We start from the raw sequence: 25,990 nt of genomic DNA, 5'->3' as shown, positions 1-25,990 counted from the left end.
CTTCAAGCTTCATTCAATGTGTCTTTTGAGGAGACAAGTAGAGTCATCTCCCTCTTTGCACCTGCTATGAAGTGTCCATCTAAATTAGGAGGTGAACATTATTTAAAGTCAGGTTATCTATCCCCAGTGAATGTGGGCCTGCTAAGAAGTTGCTGTGAAGCAGATATCATTTGTTTGTTTCTTCATCCCCTTGGGGGGGTACTATTACTCCTCAATGCCGTCCACATTTTGAAATTCCTCCCTCTCAAGAACCTTGAGAAGCTCTTAACAACAACAACAAAAATTAATCATGGAGAGGGTTCTATATACATTGTAGGGTTTAGATAGCTTTAGGTTGCTGCCTCCTGGGCTTTGACTTACACAAGTTCATTGCATATTTTTTTTTTTTTTTTTTTGAGTGCAACACCTGTTTTTAGAAAAAAATGAATCTGGGTGTATATTGTTATATTTCAGTAAAGTCTATTTCATGTTCTTGTAAGATAGTAGATGAATTAATGTTTCTTTTATGGAGGAATCTTGAGAATTTTAAAAAATAGGATGATTATTTTGGAAAGAAATAAAGAATGGATTAAACAATCTCTGGTTTTTTTCCAACTTGAGATTCTCTGTTTTGTGAAAACAACAAATCATTATATACTCTTGTAATGATAGAAATTTTAGGTATTGTAATTTGAAGATTCATTTTGGATTTTTCTTTAATAGAGAGTTTAGAAAAATGAAACTAAGCATCCTGACTTCCTTGTTTTAGAGGAGGCCTGAAAGAAAAAATAATTTGTAGAGGAGCAGTCACTATTTACAAATGATGGGTTTCTTTTAATCAATCAGCATTCTGAAGCTTGAAGTGAAGGGAAGCATTGTATCCTTTGGAGCGTATTTATAACAGAGCTCCTTATTTTTGAGATGGCATAAGAGTGGAGAAGAGGGCAGCTCTTGGGTGCCCTGATGGCTGTTGGTCCCTGAGGCCTGGCCTGGGCAGGAGGGGGTGTGCTCCCTAGGTCCCTGAACCCTTTCCCTTCTGCGTCTTTATCGCTGATCCTGTGAAATGTTCATATTGGAAAAGGGAATGTTTATCACTTACCTTTTTTTATTTTCCATAATACATTATTAGGGGGATTCCGGATCTATCTGAAGTTTCAGAATCTGACTCCAGACAGGCGCAAGTCATGGAAGCCTTGTGTCCGCCCTCTGAAAGGTCTTCTGACGTGGGCCCCCGCAGGGTGTCGCCTCAGGAGATGGCGGGCATCGTTGCCCGCAGTCGGGGTGTGCATTTCCCTCAGCAGCAGGGGAAGAGCCAGTCTGCTGCTTCCCCTGAGACGGGCAGCAAGCTGCTCACCTCGTATGGCTCAGACAGTGTCCAGACCCTGGCTTCTCCTGTGTCCCTGAGGAGGTGGCCGACTTCCCTGCCCACTGGGCAGAACCCGAGCGGGCCCACAGAGGATGGGGCTTCTCTGGACCACAGAATTTCACATGCTTTCCTCTCTCCTTGCCTAGAGAAAAATGGACTCGATTTTTCTTTATCTTCAGCTAGCTCTCTTTGTGAGCGGTATAAGAACTTAGAAGAGTATAAGATGAAGTCCAAACTGGATTGTTTGCAGTCAAATGAAAGCCAAGTTAAAAGGTCGGGGCAGGCGGACTCTCTACTTTCAGAAGGAGAGCTCTCTTCCAAGTTTACATCCCATTCCTTGTGCCCTGGAGCTTCACAAGGCCAGTCTGTGCAGAATCCTCCAGGGCCTCATGTAAAATTTTCAGGGCACGATGACAATCCTAGAGCAGGATCTTCTGGCGTTACTTTTCCCTCTAGCAGCCACCATTCTGTGAGATTTAAGTTGGATGATGTGCCAAAATCAGGCCCAAAGGAAGGTCTTGATGCAAATGAAAATCTGGCCTTCCATGAGATTGTGGCCTCTATAGAGCCCACAGCGAGCAAAAACCCCACCGCCATTCAGAACTTACTAGATTGGAAGCAACACATTTCTCCCTTGAGAACTCCCTTGAGTTCTCAAACTGAAAAGTCTTCATCCGGACAAGTACCTGAGCCACTCTGTCAGTCAACTCCTGTGGTAATTCCAGCCCAAAATTTCACTCCACAAGCGGCTCAGAGAGTAATTTCTGCCCCTTCAAAAGTTCAGCCTCCTTTTGTTTCCCCAAATGAAGAATTACCACACTCTAGCCCAAGAAACCTTGCTGCTTGGAAATGCCAACCCTCTTCAGAGAATCAGGATGGAAGCAGTGGGCCTAGTGAGCAGCCTGTTGGCAATCTGCCTTATGTTTTATCACTGAGTCAAGGTTTTTCTCCTACATTGATGAACATGTTACGCCGCGATATTTCGCGTAGTTTTACACGTCAAGGTGAAGCTTCCCAGTTGAGGGTGACCTTTAAGGACCATGCGCTTCAGACAGATTTAGTTAGGGAAGATGACAGCAGTGCTCAAGGTCCACAGCTGGATGAAAACGGCATCATATTCAGTGGAAGAGTTGCTGAAATGCTCAGAGATGAGAAGTATAATGTGAGTGGCTTACTCAAGACGAAGGAGCCTCTCCAAAACAGCCCGCTCCCCTTAGGAGGCCCAGAATCTTGTTCTGCTTTTGCTGACCAGTTCAGAGGTGGCCCCTCAAAAGCCAGCATTCCTCCTTTGGCTTTTCCTCAGACCAAGCTTGATAAGAGCACGTCTACCACTGACGACGACCCAGAATCTGCAGAACCACTGCTTGATGGTACAGAGCTCAGACGGTACCAGGACCGCCCTTCACCAGCACCACCTGAGAGAGAGGTAAATAAGCTAAAGAGAAGTATCTTTAATTTGGTTCAGTTTGGTAGATTTACTTTTAAGTAAAAAGATTTATGCTCTATGGGGTGAGGCAAGAGGCTGGAAAAGAAATCCAAAGGTTAATGTTTGCAGTATAAATTTAGCTGGTTCGGTGGATAACTGGATTTTAATGGTAGCATAAACAGAATAAAGCTGAGAGAAACAAAAGACAGTGTCTAACCTATCTTTGAAAATGGAGGAAACTGAGGTTTGTAGAGACTGATTTGCCCTAATTGAAAATTTTAAAGTGGGAACTGTTGTCTTAAGTTTACCACTCACATTAAATAATAATGATAATGACAGGACTCTTGACAGCTCAGTGATCAACTAAATCACACTCAGTTGTTTAATCCTGTGGGTTTACAAATTACTCCTGGGAATTTTTCCTGATATGGCAATTTGTCCAAAGGAAAAGACCTATATCTATAGATTAATGTAGTCTACATAATCCTTTCACTTCTCAGTTATTGTACTAAACTGGGCTACTCTCTTCTCTCCAGAGTATCACTTGGTGTTGGAGTTGGATTAAAATGCCTGTATCCTAACCATTTAATAAAAATATATGTTAAGTATCATGGACAATTACAAGCATTCCATAATACAATCAGGAACCAAAGAAAATAAAATAAGAAAAACGTTATAAATGATTGGACATGTTACTTAACTAGTGATTAAACCCAGCACATGAAGTACTTCACAAATGCTTGTTGACTCCTAGAGAAAAGCTGAATGAATTGTTATATTTGGTCCCTGATAAATGCCTTTTCTTTTTTCTTGACATGAATTTATTGCTCTTGTGCTTATGTTTAATTGCCCTTATGTTCTTATCTTATAAATGTTTTCTTTCTTTCAATTAGTTCATTCAAGTGTTCCTACATTTTGTTGAATTCTTCATATTTATTGGTATTTAGAGAGAAAAAAATGTTCACTAGAAGTTGTATCCTCTATATTACTCATGCCTTATAGATAGTGCTTCTAGGAACATTTTGTTTTGCACATATAGATCTTTCATTTTTCTTATTAATGACTGTCTTAGGATGTGATCTATGTTGGATCACAGGATTGAGAGATCTGAACTTTATTAAAACTCAGTGCCTCATTTTATCTTGCTTCCTGGAAAGGTGGAGCTGGCTCCTTGGGTTGTCATAAAAAACAACCCAACTTCTACAGTGGTAGAAGGGCTTGGGGCATATGTGAGTGGTCTGAGAAGCAGCTTAGCCAAGTTTGCCAAGGCTCCTCCAGAGATCGGGCTGCCACCATTCTGCCCAGGAGGTCCAGACTGCAAGGACCGTGGCTGCCTGGGGCTTGGTTCTAGTATTGCTCTCTCCTCCTCAGACTCCTGGGGGGCCGTCCCCTCCAGAGGCTCACTGTATTGATGCTGGGCTTCAGTTGGACTTCAGAGCTTGGAATGACTCTGACTTCCCTGTAGTGGTTGATATTCAGGGGCTTATGACCTGTACTAGAGATTTTATAGCAATGAAGTCACAGGTCCTGGAGTGTGGAGGTAAATGAAAAATGGTTCTTGTGCCTTTTTTTTTTTTTTAATATACTGTGCAAATAGAAGATAAACTTCTTGAGGTGCGCAGCTCAGTGCCTTGTACATGATAGCTTTTCAACACCTGGATGTTAAATGGAATGATTGAATTGCAGTCAAGGGAGCTTCCTACTTTGATTATGTTCTAGAGTTCCCTTCTAGAAGGGAAGGTGCAATAAAGGGAAGAAATATTCTCTGTGAGGGGGCAGCTAGGTGGCGCAGTGCATAGAGCACCAGCCCTGAAGTCAGGAGGACCTGAGTTCAAATGTGGCCTCAGACACTTAACACTTCCCAACTGTGTGACTCTGGGCAAGTTACTTAATCCCAGTTGTCTCAGCAAAAACTAAAAAAAACGAAAAATGCTATCCAAAGCCAGAATGACTCCTGGGAGAGGAGGTTGAGGGATGAGGAAATAAGGAAGATGATGGAGTATTTAGGGAGGAAGATAATTAATTCTGTTTTGGATGTGGTGAGTTTAAGATCCAGTTTGAGGTGTTTGAAATTGTTTTGATTTGCTTTTTATAGCTACAAGGATTTTCTTATGTTTTTGATGGGTGGGGGAAAGTTGAGCTGGGAGAATGAGATGGGAATCTGGGCTGTTCGAAATAAAATATATTAAAAAAACAAAAAAAAAAAACTTGGGAATTCTCATTAATACACATGATCAATCATAGTTCTTAAGGACTTACCGATCAAACATTGACCATTTCCTGACACAAGTGTGATGTGGTACAAGTTGAAAGTTTGGGGTTTTTAAAAATACATTAGCTAAGGAGAAATTTTATTTTGCACATCTCTATATATTTTTAATGGAAAGTTTTTTTTTTCCTTGCTTTCTTTATGTTTGAATGGGGTAGGAGGTTGGAGGACCAAAAAAACCCTGATTTTTGAAAATAAAGTAGAATTTAATTTAAAAAAAAAATAAAGAAAGAAAATGCACCAGAAGTAGTACTGATTAGGAAATCCAAGAAAAAATCAGTGTGTCCTTTTTGCAGTCCAGGTCAGCATAGCGATAGAGATATGATGGTTAGCAGAGACTGGGGATAGCTTGTGGAGTCTTCTTGCTTAGGTACTGAAAGAGGGCCCGGCCCACAACAGTAGACCAAACTGGAGCAAAGAACAGGAACCACTGCTCTGAGTCACTGACCCTTGCTTGTATGGTTGGGGAGGACATCCAAGGCAAATAGTAAGGCAGCTTGGATTGCTTATTTATTTGCTTTTTCTTCCAGCCTTTGTTCCTGATTTTGGACTTCAGGGGCAGGGGTAGGTCCAAAGCTGCCCAGATGCTTCTGGCTGCTGACTGTGGAGCTCCCAAACCCCTGTTGAAAGAAATGCTTGGTCCATAGTAATTACTTAAGTGTGATTTGACTGACAAATGACCAAGGGTCCACTGGCATTGTTCTCTTGTTGCCTTTGCATGCCCTCCTTTCCCCATCTCTTTCTGTGGGTGGTAGCTATGCGGGATCCTTCCTTTTCATTGCTTCCCTTCTTTTGGTGTCATGGATGGTGAGAAATCAAGATAGAGATGATTCAGTTCCTCTAAAAAATAATCTGTCCTGTTATTGGTAATTGGACAAGTACCGACAGCTTCATTAGAAGTTTATTGGTTCTCAAGATTTTGTGATTCTTAGCACTCTCCTTGCTTTACCTCTGCTCCCCTCTCCATTAAGTGGAGCGTCTATATTTTTGTTTCATGGGCTTCCAGAATCAAAAGACTAATCCCCCAGGTGGCAGTTTATTAGTGATGAATTTCTTTGTGCCTGATTAGGGTGGTACTGGGAGAGAGGAGGCTCTTTTTGTTCCTGGTACCACATTTTGCAGTCCAATATAGGTCATACATGTACAATCATTAAAAAAAAATTTTCATATGAGTCATGTTGGGAAAGAACAATCAGAAAAAAATGGAAAAACCAATCTTGTTGTTACTGTGTATAATATATTTCTGGTTCTGTTTGTTTCTCTTGGCATCAATTCATGTAAATCTTTCTGGGCTTTTCTATAATCAGCTTGTCCATTATTTCTTATAGAACAATGATATTCAATTACATTCATATACCATAACTTATTCAGCCATTTCCCAATTGATGGCATTCCCTCAATTTCCAGTTCCTTGTCATCACAAAAAGAGCTGCTGCAAACATTTTTGCACATGTAGGTCCTTTTCCCTCTTTTATGATTTCTTTAGATTACAGAATGATACTGCTGGATCAGAGTTTATGCACAATTTCATAGCCCTTTGGTCATGTTTCCAAGTTGCTCTCCAGAGTGACTAGATCAGTTAGTTTACAACTCCATCAACTGGGACATTAATATCCCAGTTTTCCCACATCCACTTCAATATTTATCATTATTATTATTATTATTTTTTATCATTTTAACCAATCTGATAGGTGTGAGGTAATACCTTAGAGCTGTTTCAATTTGCATTTCTCTTATCAGTAGTGATTTAGAGCATTTTTTTCATATGGCTTTAAATGTCTTAAATTTCTTCATCTCAAAATTGTCTGTTCATATCCTTTGATCATTTGTCAATTGAGAAATGACTTATAGTCTTAAAAAAATTTGACCCAGTACTCTATATATTTTAGAAATGAGGCCTTTATCAGAAACACTGGCTATAAAAATTGTTTCCTAGGTCCCCCCCCTTTTTTTTTTAAAGCTTTTTACTTTCAAAATATATACATAGATAATTTTTCAATACTGACTCTTGCAAAAACCCTTTGTTCCAAATTTCCTCTCCCTTCTACCCACCTCCTCCCCTAGGTGGCAAGTAATCCAGTATATGTTAAACACGTGCAGTTCTTCTATGCATATTTCCACATTTATCATGCACAAGAAAAATTAGATCAAAAAGGGAAAAACTGAGAAAGAAAACAAAAAGCAAGCAAACAACAACAAAAAGAGTGAGAATGCTATGTTGTGAGTCACACTCAGTTCCCACAGTTCTCTCTCAGGGTGCAAATGGGTCTCTCCATCACAACTCCTTTGGAACTGGCCTGAAACACCTCACTGTTGAAGAGCCAAGTGTATCAGAATTAATCTTTGTATAATCTTGTTTTGTTTCCCTTCTCATCTTGGCTCCATTGTTTTTGTAATCAAAATTAGCCATTTTGTATTTCATAGTGTTTTCTAGTTCTGGTTTGGTCATAACTTCCTCCCTTCTCCAAAGATCTGACAAGTAAATTATCCCTTATTCTCCTAATTTGATACCATCAGCACCATTTATGACTAAATTATGTATCCATTTTTATCTTATCATGGTAGAGGGTGTGACATGTTCTTCTCTGCCTAGTTTCTGCCATACCATTTTTCAATTTTCCCAGCAGTTTTTGTCAAATAATGAGTTCTGACCCCAGAAGCTGGGGTCTTTAGGTTTATCAAATAGGCAATTATTATAGTCATTAGATATTGTGATTTGTATACCTAACCTATTAAATTGATCTGCCACTTTTATTTCTTAGGCAGTACCAAATGGTTTTGATGACTGCTGCTTTATAATACAAATTTAAGTCTGAAATGGCTAGGCCACTGTCCTTTGCTTCCCCCCCCCCCCCCCATTAATTCTCTTAATATTTTAGATCTTTTATTTTTCCAGATGAATTGTTGTCATTTTTTCTAGCTCTATAAATTTTTTAGGACAGTTTGCTTGGTATGTCATTGAATAAATAGATTAATTTAGTTAAAATTGTCATTTTTATATTAGCTTGGTCTACTACCCATGAGCAATTGATATTTTTCTACTTGTTTAGATCTGACTTATTGGTGTGAAAGTGTTTTGTAAGTAGGCTCAAATGGTTCCTGGGTTTGTATTGGCAGGTAGACTTCCAAATATTTTATATGATTTACAATTATGTTTTTAAAAAAATTCTCTTTGAATCTCTTGCTGTTATGTTTTGGTAACAGAAATGCTGATGATTTATGTGAGTTTATTTTATATCCTGTAACTTTGATGAAGTTGTCAGTTGTTTCAAGTAATTTTTAGTGGATTTTCTAGGATTCTTTAGGATTGGCAACATATTTGCAAAGAGTGATACTTTTATTTCCTCATTGCCTACTTTAATTCCTTTAACTTTTCTTCCCTTATTGCTAAAACAGTGCATTTGGGTGCATCCCATAAATTTTATTTTATTTTTTTTTTATTTAATAGCCTTTTATTTACAGGATATATACATGGGTAACTTTACAGCATTAACAATTGCCAAACCTCTTGTTCCAATTTTTCACCTCTTACCCCCCCCACCCCCTCCCCTAAATGGCAGGATGACCAGTAGATGTTAAATATATTAAAATATAACTTAGATACATAATAAGTATACATGACCAAAACATTATTTTGCTGTACAAAAAGAATCAGACTCTGAATTATTGTACAATTAGCTTGTGAAGGAAATCAAAAATGCAGGTGTGCATAAATATAGGGATTGGGAATTCAATGTAATGGTTTTTAGTCATCTCCCAGAGTTCTTTTTCTGGGTATAGCTAGTTCAGTTCATTACTGCTCCATTAGAAATGATTTGGTTGATCTCGTTGCTGAGGATGGCCTGATCCATCAGAACTGGTCATCATCTAGTATTGTTGTTGAAGTATATAATGATCTCCTGGTCCTGCTCATTTCACTCAGCATCAGTTCGTGTAAGTCTCTCCAGGCCTTTCTGAAATCATCCTGTTGGTCATTTCTTACAGAACAGTAATATTCCATAATTTTCATATACCACAATTTATTCAGCCATTCTCCAACTGATGGACATCCATTCAGTTTCCAGTTTCTAGCCACTACAAAAAGGGCTGCCACAAACATTCGTGCACATACAGGTCCCTTTCCCTTCTTTATAATCTCTTTGGGATATAATCCCAGTAGTAACACTGCTGGATCAAAGGGTATGCACAGTTTGATAACTTTTTGAGCATAGTTCCAAACTACTCTCCAAAATGGTTGGATTCGTTCACAACTCCACCAACAATGCATCAATGTCCCAGTTTTCCCGCATCCCCTCCAACAATCATCATTATTTTTTCCTGTCATCTTAGCCAATCTGACAGGTGTGTAGTGGTATCTTAGAGTTGTCTTAATTTGCATTTCTCTGATTAATAATGACTTGGAGCATCTTTTCATATGACTAGAAATAGTTTCAATTTCTTCATCTGAGAATTGTCTGTTCATATCCTTTGACCATTTTTCAATTGGAGAATGGCTTGATTTTTTATAAATTAGAGTTAATTCTCTATATATTTTCATCCCATAAATTTTAGCATATTGTCTCATTACTGTCATTCTCTTGGATGAAATTGTTGGTTGTATGATTTGTTTTTTGACTCATTCATTCTTTAGGATTAGATTTTCAATTAGTTTTTAGTCTGTTTTTCCATGACCCCTTTTTTCACATCATTTTTATTGCATCATGATCTGAAGAGAATGAATTTAGTATTTTTGCCTTTTTGCATTTGATTGTGAGATTTTTATCCCTGAATACATGGTCAGTTTTTGTATAGGGGCCATGTACCGCTGAGAAGAAGGTATATTCCTTTCTATATTTAATTTTTTTCTAAAGGTCTATCATATCTGAATTTTCTAAGATTCTATTCAACTTCTTAACTTCTTTCTTGTTTACTTTGTCAGATTTATCTAATTCTGAGAGGCAAAGATTGAGATCCCTCACTTAATAGAGTTTTGCTGCCTATTTTTTCCTGGATGTTGTACCACTTGGTGCAATTAATCTATTTTTTCTCTTGCTTTGTCTGAGACTAGTATTACTATTCCTGCTTTTTTTTTTTTTTTAGCTGAAGCATTATATATGTTACTTCTTCTTTGAGTCAAATCTGATGAGATTAAGCTTCGGACAAGGCTCATCTTCTTCCCTTCTACTGTACTAGATTTTTTGTAGCCCTTCATGTAATCTACTTTACCCCATTTTAACTTCCCTTTTCTCTTTCAAAGCTGAGCTCTGCCCCTGGAGCACAGGGTATTAATTATCCTTATGCAGATTTGGGGCACTTTGCTCTTTGGCTTTGTGTGCAGGGTCCTCTGGTATTTGTGATTTGCTCACGGCTCTGGGGTAAATGGACCTAGACCTGCCTGTTTATTGTCTGCTTTCCGGGGCTGGTAGTTTGCCTTTCCCTCTGGGTCTGGAGGCTTCCCCACTGCTCTGCTCAGCTCCTGTCTGGTTGAGCTGGGACCATGGGGTCTCAGCTAAGACCCTCCCACTGGCTTGCCCCATATACCCTCAACACTGGTCTGTGCTCCCTTTTCACCTAAGTACGACTGACCTTTCTCGAAGTCCATGTTATCTTGAGCTGAAAGATTGTTTCATTTCATCTCTTTGTGAGTTTTGTTGCTCCAGAATCTGTTCAGAGGCTTGATTTCAAGTTGTTTCCGAGGGAAACTGGGGAGAGCTCAAGTAGCTTCTGGGCTTTTCTTCACCATCTTGGGATGGCTCTGTCTTGTCCCCTCAGTGGGAAGAATTATTTATAAGGCTATGCCCTAGGTTGTGAAGCATTTTGGCTGGAGGAACTTAGTTAAATAATTTGAGGCTTTTGTGGCCAATTCTATTTTTTCTTATTGAATATTAAATATAACTTATATGTAAATAGATAAAAATTATTAAACACTTAACTGTGTGTGAGGCTGTGGATCTTAAGATTAAAATACAAAAAAACCCTCAAATAATTAGCATTTTAATGGTAAAGATAACAGAGAAAGAGGAGCTTGAAGTGTGGAGAGGAGTAAGCTTTCTGTTAAGGAAGTAGAGAAGTCTGGAGAGGGAAGAGCCATGCCAGGAATGCTAGAAGCTAGGCCTGGATGCTCAGTGGGGGTCAGGGACCATCTCTCGCCCCTCATCCCCCAAATCAGAAGAGAGCCTCAGCATGGAGAGCTCTCCTCCTCTACCTTTCTCCAGGTGGAGAAAGCTGTGGTTAGAAGTCCGGAGAGAGAGAATAGAGCATTTCTGTGGATGAATGAGGCTTCTTAAGCCCTTCCCAGATGGAAGGAGTCTAGCATAGAGGGAAGAAAGCCAGAGCATCCTTCTCTCATTGTCTAAGGTAGGAGGTTTCAGTTGCAAGTCAGATGGAAAGAAGAGAAGAATCTTCTTGAATGATATTTCTGTGAGGAAACCATTTCCATTTCTCTTATTGTACAATTTGACAGGATTAGGGACTTGTGGTGAAAATTTTCTTTTCTGGGTCTTTAGTAGCTGTGGCTTGTGAGGATGCTGGGATTGCAGCATGGGGAAAACCAGTTGTCAAGTTACCACTGTACATGTGTTGACTTTCCCAGATTGTGAATGAAATTGGTGGCCTGGGGCTCTTAGAGTTGGAAACTGGGGCTGTCTCCAGTGAGACCTTGGGGGAAGGGTGTTTAAAGGGGTGGCAATTGTTGGTCTCCCACTGGCATATGCCACTTTTGGTCTCTGCCTCGGGGAGCTTACTGCTTCATTTGTTGAATTGAAAGTGGTAAAACTCAAATATGTGGAAAATGTGTTGAAAATTATAGAAGCACAGATGCTAAATTGTTCTGAATGTGATTACTTTTAAATGCTAACATAGTCTCTGTGATTTGAGTCTAAAAAAGCATTCTGTATTTCATCATTATGGTTGGTCTTAGACAGATTTCAACTAGTTCCTTAACCTCTCCCTTTTCCCACTTCTAAAGCGGGATTGATAATTTGTCCCCATCTGAAGTCATAGAAGGGGCATGGACTTTAAGGTAATTGAAATGAATTTTACACTTATTTCCTTCTTTTATCTTTTTCGTGTTCCACCCCTTTAGGCAAGCCATTGTTTTATTGACTCCCACCCATCTGTTCCTGCAACAACGTCTGTTCCAGTACGGGTTGAAGAGTCTCAGTCACTATCTCCTGATCCGTTGAGGATATATTATAGGAACCCAAAGATCACTTCAAATGGTGAGTAGAAAAGGAAACAATCTTTTTGGTATACAAGAAAATGTTTCTTCCCTTCTTCCTTTCCCTTCTTCTCTCCCTTACTTTCTCCCTTCCTTTTCCCTTCCTGTTTCCCTTTTTCTTCCCCTTTCTTCCTCCTCCTCCTCCCCTTCCTCTCCTCCCTTTCTTTTCCCCTTTCTGTTTCCCCACACTCCTCAATTCCCTGTTTAATTTGTTTAAAAAATAACAATTCTTGGTATATTTAAGCAGTTTTTTTATGATTTGAAACATTTTGTAATTTATTTTATATAAATCTTTTAAAAAATTGCTTGACTTACAAATAAATGATTATTTGCTTCCAGTAAACTGCACACTATATTTGTATATTACAGTTTCCATTCAAAGACAGGATGCAAAGGCCCAAACTTAAGATCTGCCCATTTGGAGCTTTCATCCTTCTTCCTGCCTAACTGACTCAGTGTCATGTTCTTAGTTTCTTGAACTTTCTCCTACTGGTCTCAGGTTCTTATTGCCTTATCCCTCACATTCTATCCTGCTGCTGCTTAGATTAGCTTATATGTTTGTGTTCTTCAAGCTTTAAAGTTATTCAAAAATATAATGTAGGTTTTAGTGGAATAAAATCAGCTATTTTGTAGTATTGACTATGTACTCTGGGAAATTAGAAGGGAAAGAATCAACATTGACTGGAGTCATTGGGAGATGTTTCCCTGAAGGAGAGAATGCTTGTGTTTTTGCATCAGCAATGTTTGGGAAGGAAGAGAGAGCATACTTGGACCAATGAGTGAAAAGGGTGGGATTTGCATATTAGGAGAATTGTGGGACTTACTGTGAATTCAGTTCAATTGGGACCAGATTAGTCTGCCAGTGTTTTAGAAGGGGAATTAGGAAAGGGAGAAGCTGGAGACAAGAGAGACCTATCTAGAAGACCCATTATAGTCCTTTAGAAGTGAAGAAAAACTTTTTTTGTAAATAGTATTTTTCAGTTACGTATAAAGAGTTTTCAGCATTTTTTAAATAAGATTTTGAGGTACATATGGGATGCCCTTTTCCCAAGATGGCAAGCATTCTAATATAGGTTGTGCATGTACGATCATATTAAGCATATTTCTACATTAGTCAAGTTATGAAAGAAGAAATAGAACAAAAGGGGAAAAAAGTCACAAAAAATATATTTTTAAAAAGTGAACACAATATGCTTCGATCTGCATTTAAACTCTATAGTTCTTTCTCTGGATGCAGATGAAAATTTCCATCATGAGTCATTTAGAATTGTCTTGGATCACTGTTTTGCTGAGAAGAGCACAGTCTGTCAAAGTTGATCATCATACAATATTGCTGTCACTGAGTACAGTCTTGGTTCTGTTCACTTCACTCAGCATCAGTTCATGTAAGTCTCCAGGTTTTTCTGAAATCTGCCTGCTCAACATTTCTTATAGTACAATTAGTATTCTATTTTTTTTTTAAATTTTCAAATATTTTTTTCCAATTACTTGTAAAACAATTTTTAACATTCATTTTAAAATTTTAAAATTCTCCTTCCTTCCCTATTAGATATTGATTATTCATGTGTGGTCATATTAAACATTTCCCTATTAGTCCTGGTATAAAAGAAAACAGACCAATAACAGTGAATATCCAGGAATCTTGAAAAATAAAGTTCTATTATTTATTCAGCCGTTCCTCAGTTGATGGACATTCCCCTCAATTTCCAGCTCTTTGCCTACCACAAAGAGAGTTGCTATATAAACATTTTTGTACATGCAGGTCCTTTTTCCTTTTTTAGGACTGAAGAAAAATTTTTGAGTGATGAAGATCCAAGGTCGTAGGTTTTCAAGCCAAAGCTGAGAAAGGGCTTCTCAGATACGCTTTAGAGAAGTGTATTAAATCATCACCTTGGAGGCCTCTTACATTTCTTAGATTCTGTGATCACAAGGAGAACTCTGCCTATCCATTCCTAACTATCCTGGGCAGCTTTGGTCTGACTCATTCTAAAAGTTTGCCTGAAGCCCATTCTTGCCTTCTGTTGATGGCATGAATATTACTCCCAGAGCTGTCATTTGGTATTCCCTTGATCTCACTACAAGGCTAGTCCATCTTTTTTGGTTGGGCGATATTTTTTATGATGCATTGTCTGCATAATTCTTCATAATGTGTTACGGCTTACTCATGCCCAGTATGTATGAGAGCTCTGTTGCCTTTTCTTGAGTAGTGTGATGTGGAATCCAAAAAAGGCTAATGACGTTTCATTCTTCATTAAGAGAACCATAATTTCCAGAATTAATTGTTTTGCTCTGTTCTTTCTGCAAAAGTATGTTACATTCTGGGCATCGCATTGAGTAAGGGCATAAAAGCAAGTGGGAGTAGAAACTACTTTTGGAAAGAATTAAACAATACTTTCAGATCTGAATATGTCAGCTTTGAAGTGGTTACAAGCTATCTAAATGGCTGTGTCTTGTTGGCAATTTGGGATTCTGATCAGGTGGGATGTCAGAACAGGATATCTCCTTTTGGGAGCTGTCCACATAGAAGTGATGAATAGGGTCTTAGCAACTGATAGGTGTTCTGTAAGTGAGAGTGGGGAGAGAGGGAAGAGCAGAAGACCAAGGACTAAACCATTGGAGATGTGCTCATTTTAAGGGATGAAGAAGAGAAACAAACCAGTCAGAAAAGGAGTATATTCTTCCTTTCATTTGACTTTTGAATTTGTTCTTTCTTTTTCATTCTTTGCTTTCTACTCCAAACTCTTATATGCTCTGATTCTAGGTAGCATTTGTAAGTATAGATGATATTTTCTTGGAGATAATAATTATAATTATAATTAGCATTTATATAACATGATATTTGCATAGTACTTAATATTTATATTATCCCATTTTATTCTCCTAATATTTTTAAGTTGGTACTTAGTGTTATTTAGTTGATGAGGAAATTGAGGAAGAGACAGAGTATTAATGACTTGTCCAGATTAAGTGTCAGAGTGTGATGAGACTCTAGGACTTTCAGAGTCCAAGTTCAATGCTCTTAGCCACTGTATCATCCAGCTGCTTCTTCCTCTTGTCATCTTCTGTTATCGGGCCCCATATTCGCTAGCATTTCTTGGCTTCTTGTTTAGTTCCTTGGTGTGCCCACTGCAGTTTCCTGTCTCAGTTTTCTTTCCTTGGTTCTATTTCTTGTAACATTTCTCAAGAGCTTATATGAGAATATCCTGGTCTCTACATGTAAATGGTAAGTCTTCACACATATCTTTGATAAATCAATATTGCCCTAGACTGTCATTTTATTTTGCTGAGAAATGAGTACTTTGTAATGAGTTCAATGCAGGGATCAGTATCTCAAGAACGTGCACACACACAAACTCACTCACTTTAATTTTAATATCCAGTACTTTAAAAAAAATTCTTTTTCCCTTTTAGTACGTTCCAACTTTAATTCTGGCGTCTCTCATGTCACTTGGTCCATCCCTGTGGAGCCCGGCTCACACCAAGATTTACCAATGCTCCCTGAGACATCACAGCGTCCGGATTCCCGGGGGCAAACTCTCAGTCAGATTGAGAGTACCCCAGAGACCTCCTCTAAGGCTGAGGAGAAATCATTTCCCCCTGCTAATTTCAGTCATAAAGGGGATTTCGGAATCATTTCCAAACGTGTCCAAAAGCTCATAGATCATTGGGATTCCCGTCTCCTTGATGGCGGGGCCCATGCTACGCCTTTGCCTGTACCCACATCGATGTCTGTGGGTCAATATAGAAAGGAAGGCATGGTGACAGTTTCAGACATTAAGGAGACCCCTGTTTCTGTGCCTCAAGATGGAAAGAAAGGCAAGGGGCTGTCTGAAAATGAAGGGAAAATGGACAGAGGCCTGCACACCCTTCTGGTGGAGGCAGAAAGTATCGCACGGAAGCGGTTTAGCAATTCCCCGGGTCTTCACTCTGACCTCCTCTCTTCTCGGCTCAGCAGAGTGGATGACAGCAGGAAGGCCCCTTTGGCCAAGGACTCCATAGCGCTTTCCCAGAGGTCTGCACGGGATGACAATAGGATCCCTGCTACAACAGTGGAGACTAATGTGGCAAATCACTTGACTTCCCAGAGGGATACTGGGAAAACTTCAGTTCGGGAAGTGGCAAATAAAGCCAGAGGAGCCTCGCGGCAGCCCCTCAAACACTATGACACAGCCCGGTCGGTGCCGAGGTGTGAGCCCGACCGGAGCAGCACCTTCGCTGGGCCCGAAATATCAGGGCCGGGGACCCCTCTGACAAGCAGCCATTCGAGTAGAGACTCTCCCCGCGCAAGAGCCTCTTACGTTTGGGATCCCATTTGCGATGGCTTTTTTGGGTACCTGCCACATATCCCAGCCCATGTGTGCATGGGAGATCTCCAAGACAGAGAGACGACTTATGAGAGTGATGATGGCTGCAGCAGTGAGGATTCCTTGGCCGCCCATGTGCGCCATCTTCTGAGATGTGAGCCTCCGGAGTGCTTCGCCACACAGATGCTGCGCAATGCTGAGGAGGAGGAGTGCAGGGTGCGCGCCCGGGGTAAGAGCTCGCCTGCCCCCAGCCTCCCGATTCTGCCTCTGGCCAAGTTGTGAAATTCTAGGTTTGAGAAGGAACGGCACTTTCATAGGTACTTAAGTTTTAGAGGAGTATTTGTGAACCAAATAAATGCGAGTTTGGTGGAATCGCAGGCCCCGTATTATCATGAAAGAAAGATTTTCAGGTAGGGTGACGGGAAATATTTTTGGCTGATTAGTTGCTAGGGCAGGTCAGCTCCATATCTATCTAACCCTAAGCCTCCCAACTCTCTCTTTCTGTCTCTTTTTCTCTATGCTTCAGTTCAGTTAATCTGTTAGAGTGATAACTTGTTCTTTTAATCATAGACCAGGGTCATTTCCTAATCCCTTCCCATCTAAACCCAATGGAACCCTCCCTTGGAATGAAGGATCCTCAGAGAGACAAAACCTTGATGACTCCGGCTGGTATTCTCTCTAGTCCCTCGCCATTTTCTCCAGGACAAGATTTATCATCCCTCCCTGCAGCTGTCCATCACTTCGGTTAATTTCCATTTGTGCTCTCAGCACCTTCTTGGTTGGGTTTTGGTGCTGTAGTAGTAAGAGAACCTCTCTTTGTGTGAAGAAGACCCGAGTTCAAATCCTGCTTTTAGATACATAGTGTCCCAAACACTCAGTATAAATTACCCAACAGTGACCAAATCATTGACTGATAGTTTGTTCCCAAAACAACAGCCCCTGTGGGAGGTGGCCTTCCTGACTGGAAATGGGAGCTGCTCATTTTTCCATCATAAAAGAAACTGAAGCCCTGAGTCTAGCTGTATTCCTGGAGGTATTTCTTATCTCCATTGTTGTGATGCTCTCTTCCCAGCATGGTGTCTGAAGTTTAATTTGGCGACGGAATGTGGGGACTGCATGACCGAACTGAATGAAGCTGATCTGAGGAAGGTGGAAGAGATCAAGGCTAGCATGTTTGGCTGTGGGAGGCCACTGGACTTATTTCAGGTATATGGGAAACCTAGGCTGGGTCGGGAGGCACAGAGAAAAAAGTTCTTTTTAACTGAATCATTTTATTAGAGGAGTTGGTGGAGGGAGGGAGGGAAGGAGGGACCAGGCATATAGACATAAGGAGAATATGCAAAATCAGTAGAGGGTTATTTTGGAGAGGCAGTAGTAGCTATGGAAACCTTGGGAGGACATGGAGCTGGCCATCCATCACTAGCTGGCCCAGTGCGTGAAGTGTTGGACTTGGATTTAGGAGGACGATCTGCATTCAGATTCTGAATTCAGGCACTTTCTAGAGATCCTGGGCAAATCACTTAGCCTCTATTTTCCTCAGTTTCTGTACTTGTAAAATGAGGATATTGATAGTTGTGGTCAGGATCAAATGAGATTAATATTTGTAGAGGTTTTTTTGATTACACCTTTGTAGTATAGCTTGAAATCTGGTATTGTGAGGTTGCCTTTCTTCATAATTTTTTCATTGATTTCTTTGATATTATGATCTTTTGCTTTCCAGATGAATATGTCTTTATTTTTCTTTTGCTTTATAAAATAATTTTTAGTATTTTGATTGATGTGGTACTGAATAAATAGATTAATTTAGTAGAATTGTCATTTTTATTATATTGATGGCCCATTCTGAGCAGTTAGTATTTCTCCATTTCTTTAGATCTGTTTTTATTTATGGGAAAAGTGTTTTGCAATTTTTGTTATTTATACTTCCTGGGTGTGTCTAGGTGTATATTTTATAATGCCTGCAGTTTTTTAAAAATGGAATTTCTCTTGTATTTTTTTCCTGATTGGTTTGTCTGGTGATATCTAGAAATGTCAATGTATGTGGGTTTATTTAATATCCTGCAACTTTTCTAGAGTTGCTTTTTAGTTGATTCTCTAAGGTTCTTGAAGTATACCATCATATCTTCCCAACCTTAACCTGGTGGGGCCCTTCATGTCTTCTTTATTTAAAATCACAGTTTTGAATGAGTCCTTCTACCTTTACTCTATATAATTCTTTGATCTTTCCTAGCATTAGGAAGAGGGCCTGGTCTTTCATAGCCCACAGTCTCTTCTCTTTGGGGGGGTTTGTCTTGTCTCACTTTTTCTGTTGTGTGGTGCAATGTTCATTGCAGCCGTACCACTACTTTAACAAAGCTTTTGTATGTATTTTCTTAGGGTTTACCATGTCCAGTGGGGATAAGAAATATCTCAGAAAAATGTGATCATTTCTTTATTGAGGCTCATGAAAATGGCTGGTTCAGACCTATGGCTAATGAACAATTTGGTAACTCTTGTCGGGAATTTAGATCTAATGAGTATGCAGAGATGAGCCAGACTCAGCCGATGGCATCTTGGACTAAGCGATGCGGCAGTCATGCAAAGTCAGCTCTCCAAACTTCTCAGTCGAAAGCTTGGAGCTTCTCTGGATCGGGAAGTCATCAGCCATTCCTGAGCTCCACATCTGATGAGTCTCATTATGTTAGCAGGGAGTCTCCAAGGTCATTACATGAAGAAATGGAGACAAAGGAGGTGGAATCGGTGGGACCTGCTGCTGTGTCCTCCCGAGAACCCATCAGTCCTCCATCTCGTCCTTCTTCCAAATCTTGCTCTGAGGCCTTCAGACATTCCCTGTGTTGTCCCAGTGCTCCAGTTGTGGTCCGAAGTGATCGAGGACAAAGCCTGCCTGCTGTCACATGGAGAGCTAACAGGCCCGTGTCCAAGAGCCCCCTCCCGATTTCAAACATGATACTGGCAACTGCCGTAAGGAAAGATCCAGGGCTTGTGGGAAATCACCATGATCGGGCGTCTGGCGATTTGTCTGTAGTCACCACAAGTTTAAAAGAAAAAGAATCCCCAGCAGCGCCAGCTATTACAACTACTGCCAAGCCTCAGGCCAGTGTCAAAGAGAGCCTGCTTTTGGACAAACAGGACCTTGCCAGATGCATGAGTCTCAAGTCACTTGGAATACATGACAAAGGTATAAGGGTATCTGAAGAATTCCCTCCCAGCATTTCCCCTAAGGAGCAAGCAGAGCATTGCCAGCCTAGGAGTGTCCCACCTACGGATAACATGGTGGGTCCTGGATGCTCCTTGCAGACTTCTCTTTCTCAGCATCAAGCTAGTTCCGTGGAAAGGGAGGATCAGCTGAAGCAAAAAATGCACTCTTTAATTGTGGCAAATGTTGAAGCTGAGTCGAGCATGACAGTCCGTCCAAACTCCCCAACTCCAGGAGGAGAAACATCACCTGTCCCTTCTTCAGTTTTATCCCCCAAACAAAGAGCAGTCTCTTACCTTCGTATAACCCTCTCCCCCAAGACTTCTAATGCCAAACTGGATGATGAAATTTTAAAGAAAAGAGAGCATGAATTGGACAGTGGTGCTAGAACAGGACTTAATGATTCATTAAGTACCTCAAAGTCAAGATGTCTTGTGCCACTGGAACCAGCCCCTAAAGAATTGGCTATTATACCATTATCAGATAAAGAAGAATTTGTAAATGGTATATATCACAAGAATAGCCAGCCTTCAAAATCCTTTTCAAGACATATCCAAGTAAATATTGCAGATTTGGAAGCATATTCTAAAGGAATCCAGAACACACAAGGCCGGTAAGCCCCCTGTAATTCAAGTCAGGCTGATTGAAGTTGTCATAAAGAATATTAGAGTTGTTGTAACACTGGGGAAGAAGGTAAAATTACATATATATATATATTTTAGTTGAGAATTAGAGTATTTTAGGTGGTTCATTAACTTTATAAAGAGTTATTATAAAATAATTACATTTTATCTGTAAGGCTGGTCACATTGTCTATTTAAAAAGTGTAGTCTTCTTGTAGTTAAAAAAAACTATTTCCTCATCAGTGGAAAACAAAGAATACAGATAAGCAGGAATTTCTTTGTTTATAAAAGTTGAAACCATAGGTTCCTGTAAGGAATGTTTTTTATAAATAATTTGGATAAGAAATTAGATGATGAAAAATGGTAGCAAATTTCTGGTTAGAATCAAAATCCCTAATTTTTTATAAATAGAAATTGAGGCCCACCAGTTTGTCCAAAGTTAGATTCCCATGTCTATGACAGAGTAGGGATTCACATCTTAGTCCTCTGATTAAATGCTGTACTGTTTGCCCTGTACCTTGTGTGCAATTGGATTAAAGATTGAAAAACATTGAAAAAAAATCTGTTAAACAATCAGAAGGAAAATGAATCTATTTCTCTCAATTGTGAAGAAAAATTATGTATAGAATAAATAAATTGTTAAAGATAAAATTCATAGGCTTGATCATATTAAAACAATAGGGTTTTCACAAGAAAAACAAACTATCCAAAATAAAATGAAATTTGTGAAAATTTTATGGTAAATGCAGAATTGTTAGTATGTGATTGAATAGTTAATGACCATTCCCTAATGTACAGAATATATGAACAGATAATTTTAAAATGACTTAAAAAATGTGTTGTGACTAGATTTGATTTCCAGCCTTACATTTTCCTGTGTCATGTAAAGTAGATGATCATGCCCTTTGAATGCGTCAGGCCTGCTATAAGGTCTATTTTTTAAAATTTATTTTTTATTAAAGCTTTTTATTTACAAAGCATATGCATGGGTAATTTTTCCAACATTGACTCTTGCATAACCTTGTGTTGCAAATTTTCCCCTCTTTTCCCCCAACTCCTCCCCTAGTTGGCAGGTAGTCCAATATATGTTGAAATACATATTAGATTCAATATATGTATACATATTTATACAGTTATCTAGCTGCACAAGAAAAATCAGATCAAGAAGGAAGAAAAAGAAAAACTGAGAAAGAAAACAAAATGCAAGCAAATAGTAACAGGGAGAGTGAGAATGCCATGTTGTGGTCCACACTCAGATCCCACGGTCCTCTCTCTGGTTGTAGATGGCTCTCTTCATCACTGAACAATTGGAACTGATTTGGATCCTCTCATTGTTGAAGAGAGCCATGTCCATCAGAATTGATCCTCATATAGTCTTCTTGTTGTTGTGTACAATGATCTCTTGGTTCTGCTTATTTCACTTAGTGAAATGTAGGTCTCTCCAGGCCTTTCTGAAATCATCCTGTTGGTCATTTCTTACAGAACAATAATATTCCATAACATTCATATACCACAATTTATTCAGCCATTCTCCAATTGATGGGCATCCACTCAGTTCCCAGTTTCTTGTCACTACAAAGATGGCCGCCACAAACATTCCTTTCCCTCCTTTAAGATTTCTTTGGGATATAAGCCCAGTAATAACACTTCTGGATCAAAGAGTATGCACAGTTTAATAACTTTTTGAGCATAGTTCCAAATTTCTGTCCAGAATGCTTGGATCAGTTCACAGTTCCACCAAAAATGTATCAGTGTCCCAGTTTTCCCACATCTCCTCCAACATTTGTCATTATCTTACCCTGTCATCTTAGTGAATCTGAGAAGTCTTTTATGAAGGAAAAAAAAGTGAAAATCTTGAAACAACTAATATGTCCCCAAGTGTAAAATCATTAAGCCTTATGTAAGGGGCCCTGTGCCTGCAAATTGACTGTTTTCAATTGTAATATTATCTTTATTTTAGTGTATTTTTATTTGTTTTGTTAAATATTTCTCAATTACATTTTGATCTGCTTCAGACCATTCTTGGGAGTGTATTCAAAGAACGAACCATATGTTTGACACCTCGGGCCTAAAATTTCGTTGGGAAATGGCTAGATAAATTACGGCATGTCACTATTAATGAAGTTCTGTTGTACCTTTTATATATATGTATTCATATAGATATATATGAAACACAACTCATATATATATATATATATATATATATATATGTGAGACACAACTAACAAGAAAATAAATTTTCATTACTCTTTTAAAAAGTAAGTACATAACAAATATATAACTACACATTTGCATGAGAAGTTAGAAGGAAACATAATTTTGTTGCTGTTCAGTTGTTCATTTGGGTTGGACTCTTTGTGACCCTGTGGACCAACTGTTTATGTTATTTTCTTGGTAAAGATCTTGAAGCTGTTTGCCATTTCCTTTTTCAGTGGAGGCAGTTGGAGGGGTCTCACAAATAGGAAGTCTCTGAGGCTAGAATTGACAGCGAGAACTTCCCAGCCTAGTGCTGGGTCTACTGAGCCGGGAGCTACCTCAATAATAATAAAAGCTAGCATTTCATATAACATTTTAAGGTCTTTACAAATGTGATTTAATTTGATGCTTACAATAACTTTAGGATGAATGCCTATTATTAACTCCATTTTTTAGGTGAGGAAACCGAATCAAAGAGGGTTAAATGACTTGCCCAGGGTCACACCCCTAGTAAGTGTCCGAGGCAGGATTTGAACTCAAGCCTTCTAGACTCCCAAGTACAGCAGTCTTACCTACATCTAGTTATTGCTTTTATTTTCATGTTATACATGTCAGAGATATCTTTTACTCAACTTCTTTCTACTGTCTAGATCTTGGTGCAGAGTACTTGGTGTATTGTAAGCAATTTGTATTTTATTCTGTAGTCAGTGAGGTTTAGAGCAATGGAATGATGTTGAAAATAGGGTTTGAGAGGAAGTTGATTAATTCCCCTGCAGTGAAATGGGAAGAGCCCTGGAGCCTGGTTGGGCTTTGAGCTCTTGAGTCTCTCAGTTTTCCCATGCGTGCTGCTGGTGATGCTACAGCAGGGTTATTCTGGCATATTGGACACATGGTGCTCACTTGTGGTTTCTGGTGCATCATCCTGGTGCAGAAAAAAAATACAGAAACAGAAAAGAGCCATGGCGACGAAGGATTTGTTGAATGAGGTTTTTGTGGTGCTTCACTCTGGCGCTCCTGGGAAGTTGTCCTGTCATTGACAGGAGCAGCCATGTCAAAAGGACAGTTGTTTGCTCTAATAAAATGGTGCCTGAAGTAAATAGTAGTTCCCCACTTGTTAGATTTACTGTTGATGTTGCTAGATTAAAAACTGCCAATAGTAAATTTAACTATTTTAATCTAGTCTTTATTTTTGCTCTGTGTTATCGTAGTTCTCTCTCTTACCTATGGTTTCTTCTTTGTCATTGATGATTGTGACCAAAGTTCTCTAAATTTCTGTCAGGGGTAGCCTCTTCTCTTTCTTTCATTTAATCTCATTATTTGTCCCTGTGGCTTCAACTATTATCTTTATGGGAAGATCACTCTTTTCTCTTTCTTTGGTTTCAGCTCTTCCTGAGCTCTAATTCCATATTATCTACAAGATGTTGCCAACTAAATGGTCCTGTTAGTGTCTCAAGCTTGTCTTGTCTGAAACCAAACTCATCATCCTCTACTAAAAGGGGTGTAAAATCTTATACTGTGCACAAAAGTGTGCAAAATATTTAGAAGTATATGCAGATCCATTATCTGTTTTTATTGCTTGTTTCACACCCATAGTTGCAAAAGCTTGTATGTGGAATTCAGTGATCACTCGGGCTGTCTCTTTTGCTGCAAAAGTGAATCCTGAAAAGGTGTCTACTACAATATGGATAAAAGACAGGCGACCAAAAGATTTATAATGGGTTACATCCATTTGCCAAATTTCATTGGGTCTCAAACCACGAGGCTTCTTTCCTGGAGGGAGCGTGGAGCGTACGAGTGTGGAAAGGAAGGCAAGCTGTACAGGCTTTTACTATGCTCTTAGCTGCTTCTCTTTTTATTCCAAATTGCAAGCGTAAAGCTTGAGCATCCTGATGGTGTTTCCCCAGAATTAACTTAGTTGAGATTCTTGGGCTATCTGAAATAAAGGAGTATTGGCCAACTTGGTTAGAAGGCTATCTGCCTTTGAATTACCATCAAAAATAAGACCTGGAAGTCCACTATGAGAGTGGACATGCAAGATATAAATCTTACCTGAATGCTTTCTCACTTGCTCTTGGAAATTCCTTAAAGAGCTGATATATATATTGGAAGTTACAAATTTTATTTGGGCTGTGGTAATTCTTTGTACCATACCTACTGAATAGGCCGAATCAGATATATTTACATCTCCTGGATAATAAGTAAAAGCTAGAATGATTGCATATAATTCATTCTGCTAAGTAGACTGAAAAGGAGTTCTGACTACTCTCTTTATAGTTAAGTCACAAGAGTATACAGCGCAAATATATGTTTGGATGCATCTGTAAAGATAGTTGGTCCTTTAAGAAGAACTTTAGAAACCTTTTCTTCAAGAATTCATTGCCAATTATGTAATAGTTGGGTTATCTTTAATGGAGATCTGTGTGTGAAATTTGGAACCATGGCCAATAAAATTTGCCACTCTGGGATGGTTTCACAACATAGATTAATTTGTGCATTAGTATAAAACATGTATATTTTGTCAGATCTTATCCCAGATAATTGTACTGCTCACTTAATAGCCTTTAATAAAATCCTAGCCACAAACACTGGGTGAGGAGTAAGGGTTTGTTCTGGTTGTGCTGGGTGGTTCACCCACTCAATCACACATCACTCTATCTCCTTGATGAAGAATTGCTGTGGATACCTTTTTTGTAGCAAAAACTGATATTTTCAAGGGTTTTTGAGTGACTCTTTCAACCAATTGGATAAAGCCAGTTCAGCTTCTCTGAAAGCCTCTTGAGCTTCTTTTATAAGCTGGCATAGTGAATTTAAAACATTGTCTCCCCTTAAAATGTCATGTAATGGTTATAATTGATAGGTAGTCAAGCCTAACACTGGATGCATCCATTGGATATCTTCTATCAGTTTCTGAAAGTCATTTAAGGTGTTCAACTTCTCTGTTCTTAAGGAAAGTTTTTGTACTGTAAGCACCTTAGGATATACTTTATATCCTAAATATTGAAAAAGAGCATGTCTTTGAATTTTTTCTGGAGCTAGATGCAATTTGTAGTTCCTTAGTGTTTCTATGGTATTTTGTAGACATACTTATAACATTTGCTCCTCAAGTGCACATCCCAAGATATCATCCATGTAATGTAATAACACAACTTTTGGAAATGCTTTTCTTACTGGAGTAAGAGCAGCAGCAACATAAATTTGGCACATAGTAGGGCTATTTTTCATTCCTTGTGTCAAAACTGTCCATTTTTATAAACTCAACTAAATTAACTCTGGGGACTGAAAAGACAAATCTTTTCATATCCTCCTTATCTAGAGTGATAAAATAGAAACAATCCTTAATATCTATAACCCAAAGAGGCCATTCTCTAGGCATCTGAGTAGGAGAGGAAGTCCAGACTGTAGAGTTCCCATAGTTTCCATCTGTTCATTTACT

At 39.0% G+C, this 25,990-nt stretch overlaps 1 protein-coding gene across 11 annotated transcripts in view; it reads left to right on the top strand.

The window, feature by feature from the left end:
* ALMS1 (ALMS1 centrosome and basal body associated protein) overlaps positions 1–25,990 on the top strand; it is a 106,492-nt gene that overhangs the window by 30,690 nt on the left and 49,812 nt on the right. For 10 of the 11 annotated variants that reach the window (XR_004231543.1, XM_031949693.1, XM_031949692.1 and 7 more), the window contains 5 exons: positions 1,109–2,771; positions 12,104–12,239; positions 15,650–16,771; positions 17,615–17,748; positions 18,919–20,351. Coding sequence is in view for 10 of the 11 variants with exons in the window: in XM_031949693.1 (XP_031805553.1) it covers positions 1,109–2,771; positions 12,104–12,239; positions 15,650–16,771; positions 17,615–17,748; positions 18,919–20,351 (4,488 nt within the window). In the remaining variant the exon portion in view is untranslated. The remainder of the gene's footprint in view (positions 1–1,108; positions 2,772–12,103; positions 12,240–15,649; positions 16,772–17,614; positions 17,749–18,918; positions 20,352–25,990) is intronic. The other variant, XM_031949696.1, reaches the window with a different exon arrangement.

Source organism: Sarcophilus harrisii, chromosome 2 (genome assembly GCF_902635505.1).
Source record: "Sarcophilus harrisii chromosome 2, mSarHar1.11, whole genome shotgun sequence".
Taxonomy (NCBI): domain Eukaryota; kingdom Metazoa; phylum Chordata; class Mammalia; order Dasyuromorphia; family Dasyuridae; genus Sarcophilus; species Sarcophilus harrisii.
This window is presented reverse-complemented; position numbering and strand designations above follow the sequence as displayed.